The sequence below is a fragment of the Hippocampus comes genome, unplaced genomic scaffold, assembly GCF_001891065.2.
Source record: "Hippocampus comes isolate QL1 unplaced genomic scaffold, H_comes_QL1_v1.1 scaffold107, whole genome shotgun sequence".
Taxonomy (NCBI): Eukaryota; Metazoa; Chordata; class Actinopteri; order Syngnathiformes; family Syngnathidae; genus Hippocampus; species Hippocampus comes.
Genome location: NW_017804846.1, coordinates 879634 through 893135, shown reverse-complemented (window position 1 = coordinate 893135; position 13502 = coordinate 879634). Strand labels below are relative to the sequence as shown.

Sequence of the window (13502 nt, the reverse complement as noted above, 5' to 3'; positions counted from 1 at the left end):
ACGCAGATGCTGAAACTGGAGACAGTGGTAAAGCCATTACTCTACTAACCAACTCTTAAAAGGCAGACGTATGATCATTTAACTTTAAAATGTGCTGACTATTGAATATGCATTCTAGTTTGGGATGTGTTCTTGTTTGACATCACCCACGCTATCATTAAAGAGGGAGTTTGCAGATAACAAACCAAAACAACACCAAAAAAAAACATGTACTTTTTATGTATGTATGAATAACCCGACAGTAGAATATTAAAATGTTCTTTTTTAATTATCCCTCTCCAAAAACCATCATAAATCTAATTTCATTATAATTATTATTTTAAAACGCACAGCACCCTGACAAGAATAGCCGATCAGAAACTTGACAGACAGAAGGTATAACTGAAGAGATTGTCCGTCATTTGTCATGCACACACAGTTACACACCACAGCCTTGCTCAGACTTGTTTGCTTTGCTGGATTATTCACCTCTGGATAACTACAAAAATGAAAAAAAGAAAGAAGGACCGCTTTTGAGGCAAAACAAAGGGAAAAAGGGAAACATATGTAACTTGGCGGTAACTATTTGGTGGCTCTGTCTGTTGGCCAATTAGGCAGACTGCTCTGCGGCATTCCAGTGTTCAATATACACACAGCAATTGACAATTTGATGCCAGAAAGTTAGTCTAAAATTTCACCTGCCCGTTTTTTTTTGTTTTTTTTTTAATATACATGGAGTTCAGTACTGTATATGTTGCTCTATGTGACACGCTGTTATTTTGCAGCTTCTCGCGGACCGTTTGCGGACTTTTTGCGGACTTAAAAAAATAAAAATAAAAATTAACCTGTATATGTTAATTGGTCGCTACTTCGCGGATTTTCGTTTATCGCGGGTGGTTTTGGTCCCCATTAACCGCGATAAACGAGGGATTACTGTAGTATATTGGAAATTTTGGGTCTTGACTGAACCAAGGCAAATATTTGGAATGTGTGAGAAAACACAAAAGCAGAGGGATAATATGTGCAAACTCCACACTGGAGCCGAGAGTTGAATCCAAAACCTCAGAGCTGTGAGGTTTTGGATCCAACCCTCGTATTGTTACCCCCTAGTTTACAATGCTGCTGTCCTCACTTGCAGTAACTACAAGTACCTGCAGTTACTTTCCCCATGTGCATTTGATCTTACAGACTTGTTCCTTGTGCAACAAAAAAAAAACAGATTCTCACTTTTAGTATGATTGCATGATAATGTATTTTCTCTCATTTCCTAGCAGATGATGCAATAATGTTAAGTCATTTTTATACATACAGAAATGTGTGGAGTGTGACAGGTGCCGTTTTCCCAATTTGCATTATGAAGAGCTGACAATAGGCAGAAACCTGCTGAATATTGAGTCAAAGGTTTCTTGATCATACAAACACAAGTAAAGCAAACCATGTTAACAATTTGAGCAACTCATAACATATAATTCACGAGTGTCTGTCTTAAGCGACCGTGGAGGTACGCACACACAAAAAACCTCGAAACTGGTGTGACTGACGGGTAGGCTTTTCCTACACGCGTTTTTTTCTTCCTTCTCTGAGAGACCGTCGTCTTAAAATAAACGATCTTTGTCAATCCACCACCCCGCCCCCTCCACTCGAGTTTTGGTCACTAGGCAACCAAATTGAACGCACAACAGCATCCAGCCAACTGTGGCGAGTAAGCGCAAGTCAGCATACAAAAAGGAAAGCAAACAATTAGCCTTTAGAAAGATAAAATGGTAAAACAGACGATTCAGATATATGCCCGTATAAAGCCCACCAAGAAAAATACCGCGGTAAGTTAACGTACTACGAGTTAGCACGCGAAACATCAGTGTGCGTGCAAATGCACGCATGAACGTAAACCTTCCTGCCTTACTTGTGTGTCCTGCGTGATGCCCCAATAATTGCACGGAAATAATGCAGTTGCTTTCATTGTTTAAATTGGGTGAAATTTCTGCTTCGGCCTGCCATTTTTACTGTGCAGTGTCGATTTGTTATGGATCAATGACAAGCGCTAACCTAATGTTTACCAGTGTTTTGTGTTATTAATCATTAATAATGCCATTAAGTAATTAATTTAACATACTTTCTTGTGTCCAAAACGACCACCAGATTGTTACTGAATGACACCTATAGAGGAGACAATCAACCTAACAGAGCAAACCCATGCAAGCACAAGAGAAAATGCAAATTCTAAGCAGATCACATTATAAATCCAACACATTTCATTATTTAGGAACATAATAATCAACAAAATCTCAACGTGGCCTGATGCTTGTCCTCTACATAACAGGTGTTAAACTCAAGGCCAAAGGGCCAGATCCAGCCCGCTACATCATTTTTTAGGGCCTCCGAAAGCAAATCATGTGTGTCAACTTCCATGATCCTTGTACCAAAATTTTGAATTGTCATGTGTAATAAATTGAGATTTTGCAATATTTTTGCGACTCTTTTTTTATACTGTACTAAATTATCCAATAATTCAACAAACTATTATCCTTCTTATTTCAAGCCATCAGTTTGTTGTGTATTTGTAATGAGACGATGTAACAATTCATTTGGTGTCACCGTCATAACAACTCAATGAGGGAAGCTGTTACTGCAGTACAACATGGCCCACAACAAAAATGACACTCCTGCTCTACTGTAATTTTTTTTTCTTGTACATTATGTAACCTCATCTTTCCCTATTATTAGGTAAGTTCAGCTTTCATTGGGTTGACAAAGTCACCGTACATGCAAAAAGCCCCGGAAAAGACTCCCTGAAATCCAGTTTATTGTCTGAGTACGGCAACTGATGGAAGGAATGATCAAATTACACAGATGGGTTCTGTGGCCATTTAGCTTGCAGGGACAATATTGAGCACAATGAAATGACCACAGCCACATCGTTGTGGCTTTTTGACGTTCTGCGCATTTCCATGAGAACGCAACAAAACAAAGGACTATCAGTGAAAACAATCTAATCATTAAGGTTGTATGCTTTTCTTTGCCTCAACCCACACGGTCTTATAATTGAATTAGTGTCTTCAAGACATATGCCAGCACATATGTTGAAGATCAAAACCAAAGAATGGGAGTGTTCAACGTGACCCAGCTGACCTCACTTTAAATGCCAACCACTGCCTGAATTTCAGTCTGTTGGTTTAATGTTGGGCAGTTTTTCTAGTATCCCTTGAGGCATGGCTTTGGCCTTAGTAAGCACATTTCTAAACTGCATTCGCTACACAGCACAACAATGATAGCTTTTTTTTTTCATTTCTATAGCTTTCCACATGATGTATGTCTTTAATTCCAGCTTTTCTTTTTGGGGCAGACTGACCGCACCACAAAATGCTAAATTTGCAGTGTACAAATGTCTGTTGTATTTCAGGGTTTAGCATGGACTCCTTGTATGGGAGATATTGACAATGTTTTAATACATGCATCACCCTATTTTCTGTAGAAAATGTCTTTGTGGGTGAGCTGGAGCCGATTTCACCTGACTTTAGGCTAGAGTCAGGGACCATCGTGATCTGGTTGCCTGCCAGTTGCGGGATGTGTAACAGTTCCCGCTCAGATATGGACAAATTAGATTATTCAGTCAGACTGTAGAAGGCATGTTTTTGGAATGTGGTAGGGCTGAACGATTTATCGTTTTGGGATCAAAATTGTGATTTTGGACCACACGATTTTGTGATCGTCAAAGCTGTGGGGTTGTTTTTAACCACTCTTATGCCCTCAAGCTCACCAATCACAAGTAGCTTGCTACTCGTGGACAGGTCCCGGAGCCCTTTGCTTTTTATTTGTTGAAGTGAATTATTTGCATAAAAGAACAGCCATGTTTTAAATGGCAACATATGAATGAACAGAAGCAGAGAGAAGAATAAATGATACTTTCTGATCCTTTTAACAGGAATTATTTACCTTTTCCATTCAAATAACCCAATCAGAAATACTTCCATTCTGATAGTTTCACTTTAACACTGACCTTTGCTGTGAAGACATACAATTTATACCTTGATATTAATTTACAAATATGTACATTAGTACAAAATGAGTACAAAATTCAAAACATTTTACTGACAAAAATATTTTTATATACACTATTACACTTAATTGCATAACTATACATGTATGCAGACATGCTAACCACTAGCGACCACGCTGCCGGTTTTATGTTAAAAAAACAACACAAATACCTTTTTTCTCACGCTGCGATGGCCTCTTACATTATGCATTGAGTTTTGGGTGGTACCCACAAGAGGTTGACTGACTGCTGTTGTCTCTGCCTCCCTCAGGTGTACTCTGTCAACAATGAACCACAAACAAGTGCAGCGCTGGAGTTTGTGGTACCCAAGGACATGGCTGATGGCTTTGTTAACAACAAGAGGGAGTGCTTCAGCTTCAGGTGCTCCTTTTAGAGATTAAGGCTGAAAAACCTTAAAAGGTCAAGAGTGAAGTTAACTTGGTCAACCGTCTTTTGAGTCATACTCAGAGCTAAAACTATTCCAAGTATACTTTTGTTCGTTTTTTTTTTCACGTAACCCACCCAGATTCATAGTCAAACCTATAGCAATGTGCTTTACAATGAAAATGCTGTTGTTCGGCAATCTCCGGCGAGTGATGTCATTTACAGAATGCTGAGTGCCAGTCTGCCATTGTACTGCATTTCCCGTTAACTTCTCGTTGCCATTGTTATCGAGTTATTCCGTGAGATGCCTCGACGCTGTGTGGCGATGCACGGTTCACTTTCAGGCAAACAGTTGTTTGACTGGCCAGAAGAAAAGAACAGGGCACGTAAATGGACCAGAAAACTGGAACGATGCAGTTTCATTCTCGGAAAGCGAATGAATTTCATGCCGGTGTTGATGAGCGTTCTTTGTTACAAGCACTTAGAAGACCTCTGTTTTCTCAACCGGATTTGCAAAAAAGGTGATGTGATAATCAATGAATAACTCTGGCTGTTGTTTATGAAAACATTTGACTCAATGTATTATAAGTGTACATAGATGTAATCCGTTACCAAAACATTCAAACCAGGATTGCTGTGACCACAACACAGGGTACTAACCATTACACGATCACGGCCAGACTGACCTTTAATCAACGCGCTGATTTATCTACCTGTTCTATGGATAAACTTATTCTCTTGAATTATGATGCATGTGTGCAAATATTTTATACTGTAAACTCAGTTGATTTTGAACATCTAACACAATGGTGTCAAAAATATGGCCCGTGGGCCAGTACTGGCAGGTCAGGGGAGTGGATCCAATCTGGCTTGTGAGAATAGATCATAAACTACAGTTTATAACTGTTGTTACAAATATTGTCCACTGGAGGGCGTACTGAAACCCTTTTATATGCCATTCTGAAATTTGGCTGTTAGGATTTGACGTAAACATTTTGCACTAATTTTCGTTAAGAAATGTCGGATTATTCTGCAATATAATAAATGGGAATATTTTAAAAAATGTACTATTGTTGATGTAAACAATGTAATTAATATTTGCACTAAGAAAAGAAAAAATATCAAATTGAAAAAATTTTTTTTGACCTGTCATTATCTGCATGAGGGTGTGTTTTTTTTTTTATCTTATTCTGTGGGTGTGGCTCAAAACACAATCATAAAAATGTTTCTCAATAGTTCTGTATCTCATTCTATCCATCCATCCATTTTCTAATCCCTTTATCATCACAAGGGGCATGGACGTGCTGGAGGCTATCCCAGCTGTCTTCGGGGTACACTCTGAACTGGTTGCCAGCCAATTGCAAGGCACACATAGACGAACAACCATTTGCACTCACAATCACACCTACGGGCAATTTAGAGTAATCAATTAACCTGAATTCTGTGTTTTTGGAATGTGGGAAGAAACTGGAGTACCCGGAGAAAACCCACGCATAACATGCAAACTCCACAACAGGAAGACCGAAGCCGGAATCGAACCCCTGCACCTCTGGGTGGACGTCCTAACCAGTTGACCACTTCAATCTCAATCTCCATATGGCTAATAAATTGATTTCAAGACAATGAAACATCAATCCTCCCATCCGATTTCTTTAGCACGTGTCCTCATTCGGGTGTGCTGCGTTTGAGCATGAGGCGAGTTACACTCTGTACATGAATTACACTTGGGCTTGAAGTAAATAGCAGCAAGACAGCTGGAACTGCCAAAATAAAGAATTGCAAAGTTAAAATTGTTGCTACCCAGGTTGCATATCAGGAATAATCCATCTACCAGCTCTGTCATTGCTGAACCAGAACATCTGGTGGTGAAAGCTGCAGCCTTATATACCCTCTGGGCAGGGCTCACGCCACGCTTCCAAGCCCTAAATTCACAGTTAGGGAGTCAGACAGTAGTGGACATGGAGAGTCTTTGCAAACCACAAGCTCTTATAATAGCTTGCGGAGGTTCCCTTATGCCCTTGTATAAATACAATTTCCACATTTAAGAAACCTGCTGGGCGGATTCCAGTCACATCGTTCTCATCTTTTTTTTTTTTTTGGTGGGATAAAGCAAGATTTGAGACTTCTTCAGAAAACACAATGACTTCTTAATCCATTTTGGAAATAAAATACCAAACTCTGTTTCAATGTACATGTTTAACAATGTTGTGTGTGTGCTCTTAGATGTTGGTGTTCTTGTTGTAGTAAAAAAAAAAAAAAACACATTGAAAACACAATTTCTTCTTTTGTCCAGGTTCCAAAAAGTGTTTGATCAAGCAACCAACCAAGAAGAGATATTTGAACACATCGCAAAACCAGTTGCAGACAGGTAAAATGACATTCTACTATTGCTTTGATCTGATATTTTCTTTGAAAAACTTCATGACTGCGGGCGGACTTTTATTTTAGTTTTAATATTTTTATTTGAATTCGCAAATGATAAAATCCAAGATTCTCCCATCTTTGGCCAGCAGAGCTCATCCAGGTTTAAGTCCTGTCACATTAACTTCACCCAGCCCAGCGAACAGGAAATCAGCTAAACTCCGTGTTTTAAAATGCAAATGAAGGGTGCCTGATTTTTGGTGTACTTGACATACTTAAACCACTAAGTGGACTCAGCTGGCAAGCAAGATGGAAAGTTCTGCCATTGTGACTGTCAGAACTTTTACAAGCCACAGCATGGAGGAACACTATGAGCCGTTGCAGAGTGTGTCCGCGTTTTCGTCAAAAGCGGCACAGTATCATGAGACAAACTCAACTAAATACAATGTAAGCTTTCCAAAAAATTAAAAATATTAAATTAGATTTTAAAAAAACCTTTTTTTTTTCCTGCCATGGCTCTCTAACCCTCACAATTCTCGACCAAATCGTTTAGGGATTATCATGAAGTAGAAAAGTGGTGAAAGTTAAAGGCTATCGGATATAAGGTGCAGCAGAGGTCAGATGCCAGATGGTTACTATATGGTCCTCTTTGCTTTCCAGACTGTTTTTTTTTTTTTTTAATTGAATGTATGAAGTTATTGCCCTACTAATATGAAAGGAAATTCAACCCAAATTGCTTGGACAAGCAGCAGTTAAATCTTCACCTCCTTAAACCTCTCCACCCCCAAACTTAGTTTGTTCCTGCTTTAATGCCTGCCAAATTTGCAACTTGCTCTCCAGTAGGGAAATCAGCCAGGAGAAGGAGTTTACATGGAATTTCCTGTCATTAAAGTTGGTTGTTGTAATGTAAAAAGGTGTTTCCTCCTCCTCCTCCACAAACATTTAGCTCAGTTTAACTTCAACCTCCCTTCATCAGTGTGACTATAAATTGGAGTGCTTGTTTTTCTACTCTACAATATATATGTGCCCTGTGATTGGCTGACAACCAGTCCTGGGTCGAAAAGGCTGGGATGGGCTCCAGCTCACCCATGGTGAGGATATGTGAAGTTCAGAAAATTGAGGTCCATTCGCTATCCCTATTAAGGGTCACGGCAAAGGCTATGTGTGTGCGCGCGTGTGTGTGTGTGTGTGTGTGTGTGTGTGTGTGTGTGTGTGTGTGTGTGTGTGTGTGTGTGTGTGTGTGTGTTTTGGTTGACGGAAAAATAGCGACAGACTGACGGACCTCCATCAGTCTGACGGAATGCCCACCTCTGTTTATTATATATTAATTTGTTGATTTAAAGATCTGCTGTTACCCACCACCTAATTTACCTGGCAACAGTCGACTAAGGGGAGTACCGGCATATATATTTTTTTCCATTGAAAGTTTAGCTTGTCGCTGGTTCCAAAAACTAACCATCATTAATAGTTGATGAGAGGAAGAGTCAGTTATGTAGGTTTGGCAGCACTAACTGTCAACGATCTGATACTGATTTACAGTACATAGCTGCGAAACCTTTCTTTTTGGAGTCTAGCCAGTCTCTCGGGAAGCTGAGGCGTAAACAGAAATCAGCATTGCTAAGAGCTCAAACCTCAAAGAGAGCTTCGAAGCGGCATCATTTGCAGTGACATGAAATGAAACACTGCGCCCTTGCATGTTCTCTTGCTTGTCAATCATAGGAGAAAATCATGCAAGATGCCAATGTCAGATGAGTCAACTGACATTCTCATAAGTGGTTGGAGTTTTTCCCAAAACTGTGTGAACTTTTTTTTTGTACTTCATGTGAGTGTTAAGGTACAGACTTTATGCTTACCTTTTGATCAAGGCTTGTGTTTGTGATATTTGGCTAGTTGTTCTTTGTTTGTTGTCAAATATAAAAGCACCTCTGGAATTTGTTTGGTAATTTTACAGAGTCTAGATCTGGCTGAACTGTGGAAAACTGGGATGAGACGTTAGCACAGTACTGTGTTATACTCTGCAGCTTCAGATTTTCACTGTTGATGTCATTCCCACAATGCTTTCAATGTTTCATTTCACTCTATTGCACCTAAGTACTATTGGTTTCCGTTGGCCCCATTCAGAGCCAAACCAAAATGTACCAGTTGAGTGGGTTTTCTTTCACTCACACTTGAAGACTTTTTTCCTTCGTCAGATGTCTGTCGCCATAACGTCTCTCCACTCTAGTACATCCATCTTTTCCTGGGGATTTATATTGTCACATTTAATTTACTCTGACTTTGATCTAGTAGGGCAGGGGTAGGGAGCTCCGGTTCCTCGAGAGCCATGTCCTGCCTGTTTCAAATCCCTCCCAACTCCAGCACACCTGATTCAAACGATCAGCTCATCGGCAAGCTCTGTAGAAGCCTGAAATGATCAATTGAATCAGGTGTGTTGGAATAGGGAGTTGCCTACCCCTGTAGTAGAGGCTCCAGTATTGAATAAAAATGCATTACGATGAAGTGGTGATGTCATAAAAATTACAAATGACCCAATATGAAGACAAACACAGGTAAATGTAAAACTTTTGAAAGCAGCGGTGTTGAATAATTTACTACCTCTGCTAAGCCAAATTTGTTTTATCTATTTTACTTCATAGGATTACACAATCATTTATTTATTTATTTATTTATTTATTTATTTATTTATTTTGGTAGAAGGGTTCCGCTAGGGCCAAGTAAGACTCCATTACACTTTTGCTGATACGAATGAAGTGAATAATTTATTTTCATTTTACAAGACTGGCCGGCCTGCAGTCCAGACATATCACCTATCTCCCATTGAAAACGGGTAGTGCATTATTAAGTGTAAATGTTGCAAGTTAATGATTATTTGCTCAAAACAGTTTATCAATGAAATATAAGTTGAACATGATTTCCCAATTATTGTACAGTATTCTTTTTTTAAATTTTAGTTTTTATTGATGTTTAACTTCCCAACGTCAGTGTCTGTACTACAACCCATGGGATCCACCTGCATTTGATGAGTCATGATCCAGTCTTCCACTGATGCAAGTGTTCTCAGTATCAAGTGTTGTACAGAATCTTTTGTCTCTGCAGTGTATTGGCCGGCTACAATGGCACCATCTTTGCTTATGGCCAAACAGGCAGTGGGAAGACCTTCACCATCACAGGAGGGGCAGAGCGCTACAGTGATCGTGGCATTATTCCCCGCACACTTTCATACCTCTATGAGCGTTTCATCCAGGTCAGAGCATCAGCACTTACCAATCTCAACTGTGTTGACTCCAATTTTGTCTCCTCTTCACACCAGTGAGATCGAGAATTTGTGTTCTAATCTACTTTTCTTTCACAGTTTCTCTCATACGGCAGTTGCGCATCAAGTCATGCTCCTCCATCGCTCCCTGTTCTCTATGTCTCTTTTCTTTCACATTGGCTGTCGCATTATCATGTAATTTTTTTCAGCACATTCATAAATCATGCACACATCTACTTTCATGTTCCAGTCCTAACAAAGTTGAATCACAGTTGTCTATTATAGGGCAGAGCTCAGTGTAGATCAGTTATAACACCCTGCTGATTTTTAAATGATCTTTAGACTTTCAGGCAATAAAGTGAAAGGGAGAACATGATTCATTTCAAAAGATGCCAGGTCCAAGATGTTGAGAGGTAGCCGAGGTCAGAGGTCAGGTCTGTACCTATTTTTTTCAGCGCTCTTGAAACTGATTTCATTAACTGATACATAATAGTAATTAATTCACAGCACTAATTCACTTGCAACTGCCCAACGTATAACACTTTTTAGTTTAATTCATTCAGTCAGCTTTTTATATATGCATTCTGCCCCACAGGACAGCAGTACAGTGTATCGTACTCACATATCGTACCTGGAGATTTACAACGAAATGGGTTATGACCTCCTGGATTCCAGACATGAAGCATCTCGACTGGAGGACCTACCGTCAGTATGCTTTTCAGAACTCTTTTTGATGACAGATACAAAGTGAGATTTTACAATTGTACCTTTTTTGGCTGCCCCCTGCTCTGTCTGCTTCAAGGTCTGTACAAACCAGAAGGGACTCTGTCAAGGAAAAAAATCTTGACGGCAAAAACTTGAGTCTTGTAACCAAGTGACTTTTAGCTATGTTGGTGTGGCAGTTTTTAATCCAGTTGAGAGGTAGAAATATTAACCAAACAATGCAGGAAAATGTAAAGTCCTGAGTGAACTTCTGCCGGTCCATTTTCTTTCATGCTTGTTATTCGGGATGTCACGATCAGATCACAGTGATCGGAAATCAGGGCCGATCATGTGGATTTCGTGGATTTTTAAAGGTAAATCCAAAGCTATAAATAGTATATATATGACAAAATATATTAAAAGAGTTGCTGATGGTGTAGTGGTATGCATGCCGGACTTGTGTGCGGGCAATGTGGGATCGGTTTCCACTCAGTGACGGTGTGAATGTGGGTCTGAATGGTTGTTTGTCTCCATATGTGGCCTGCGACTGACTGGCGACCAGTTCAGGGTCTGCCTTCCGCCTGAAGTCAGCTGGGATAGGCTCCAGCAACTCCTCGCGACGCCGTTCAGGATAAGTGGTGTTGAAAATGGATGGAGGAAATATATTATAAAATGGTATGTTTTGTTTTTGTTTTTTTGCGTTCAGACTGAGAGTAAGAGCACAACACGCACGTACACACACAGGATTGTCCGCCTGTACACAGAGCTCTTCTCTACGCTGCAGCTGAACGTGAATTGTATTTGGAACAAGGAGAGACGAACGATGTGAAAATAATTCATTTGGATGTGCGCTTCTTTTTTTTTTGGTGTAATGCCAAGATATGAGATCAGGACTCAATATCGTACAGACTTGGGAACCAAAAATCTGAAAAAAAATAAAAGATGTGGACATCTCTATTTAATAACATTGACTACCAGAAGACTGAATATGCTCAGCAGAACTATTTAATCGATACCAAAAAGATCAATTCCACGTCCATGGAGCCTTCTCTGCCAGATGCTGAATAAGGTCAGCGCTGTCCAAAGTGGTTCCCGTTCTTATACTATCGTAGCCACTCCCACACACAGCTGTGTGACTCCACGGTCTTAGCTGGATTCAATTGGTATGTGTCAAAAAGTGCCAAGGGAAGGCCAAGTCGAAGCAAGTCGAAAGGTCACGGTGATATAATGGCTATAGCTGAAGTCACCTATCTAATTTGTGGGCCGAATAGGCCTTAACCTGACAATGACATGGCAGATAGTGGTTGGCAGATCTATTTTAACAGTGAAAAGACAAATCACCAACAGTTCCATCATTGTCTGAAACGTGTGGGCGTAAGTGAGACTTATTCCTCCACTGCCATTTAAGAGACTGGAATCTATTGTGTGGTGAAAATGGAAACTGTCGTATTTGCCAGTCTGATACGGACTGCCAACAGGAAGAACACTATTCAATCGCAATTTAATGCGGTCAAATTCGTGATAGATTTTGCACTGAGAAGGAGAAAAAGGTTTATGTGAAGAAATGCTTTTTCATAGCTTGTTAGAGGCACTGTTTGTAGTTTAGATATATATTTTTTGTTTTCAACCATTTATTTTTTCTGTTTACCTCTTTTTTTGCTTTACTCTAGAGGGTCTGCCTTCCGCCTCGATCGAACCCCAGTGGTTCGGTGAATCGGTCTCAGGGGTTCGACGGAGCCTCTGCCTTGGAGGTTAAGACTTACCCGACTCAACATGTCAATTAGTTATGACACGCCTGCCGCAGATGATCACAATACATCACTTGTCCAATCAGTGGTGTGGGAAATGTAGTTCGCTCAGTCGTCAATGAGTGACTGTCGTGATAGTACATCATGTGATTTTTTTATTTTTTTAGGATTTTTTTTTCATGCATCACGAAAAATGATAGGGGTCAGTGTCCTATCTGCATGATTTGTCATGCCAAGTTGAGCATCTCAAAACTGAAGGAACGCTTCTTGAATCATATTTTATTTTTCACGAATGAACTGTTCGGTGAATGCGCATATGAACTGGTTGGGTTCGGGACCTCAAACAAGGATAAGAACCAATGCTTTACTCTCTGCCTCTCCCTCTACCTCATCTGTCCCATTTGACTTTCTTTGTCTTGTTTGAGGTAATTTTTTTTTCTGTCACAGGCAATACATCAGCTAAATAGATATTAGACTTTTATGCAATCAATTTACGCTTTGTCCTGTATTCTGGCAGCATTTCAATTTGAGGCACTTCTCTATTTTGCAGATGATTCTGCTCAAGGTTTAGATACCCACAAATCATAGTCTTCCAGAAATAGCCAGTGTCCGACCTTAACCATGTTGTGGCTACACTTGCTGATTCAAGGAGAAACTGTGGCACTGTTGGTCTGCCTTTCTCTTCCACTTCCCATGTCTCGTGACATCAGTGCACTCTCATATCCTCCTCTGCAGCATTCCACTACCACAGGACAGACAAAATGTCTCAAAATATGTAGCATATTAAATTGACTTTTTTGTTGTTGTTTTTTTCATCCATCCATCCATCCATCCATTTTCTGATCCGCTTAATCCTCATAAGGGTCGCGGTGGGTGCTGGAGCCTATCCCAGCCGCCTTCAGGCAGTCGGCGGGGAACACCCTGAACAGGTTGTCAGCCAATTGCAGGGCACATAGAGACGAACAACCATCCCCACTCACACTCACACCGTTCAATCAGCCTGTCATGCATGTTTTTGGAATGTAGGAGGAAACCGGAG

At 40.1% G+C, this 13502-nt stretch overlaps 1 protein-coding gene across 1 annotated transcript in view; it reads left to right on the top strand.

Annotated features, from left to right (window-relative positions):
- Window positions 1-1663: 1663 nt before the first annotated feature.
- kif6 (kinesin family member 6) overlaps window positions 1664-13502 on the top strand; it is a 56794-nt gene continuing 44955 nt past the window's right edge. The window contains exons 1-5 of the mRNA XM_019876817.1: window positions 1664-1799; window positions 4287-4396; window positions 6693-6767; window positions 9857-10004; window positions 10609-10718. Coding sequence (XP_019732376.1) covers window positions 1740-1799; window positions 4287-4396; window positions 6693-6767; window positions 9857-10004; window positions 10609-10718 — 503 coding nt within the window. The 5' untranslated portion in view covers window positions 1664-1739. The remainder of the gene's footprint in view (window positions 1800-4286; window positions 4397-6692; window positions 6768-9856; window positions 10005-10608; window positions 10719-13502) is intronic.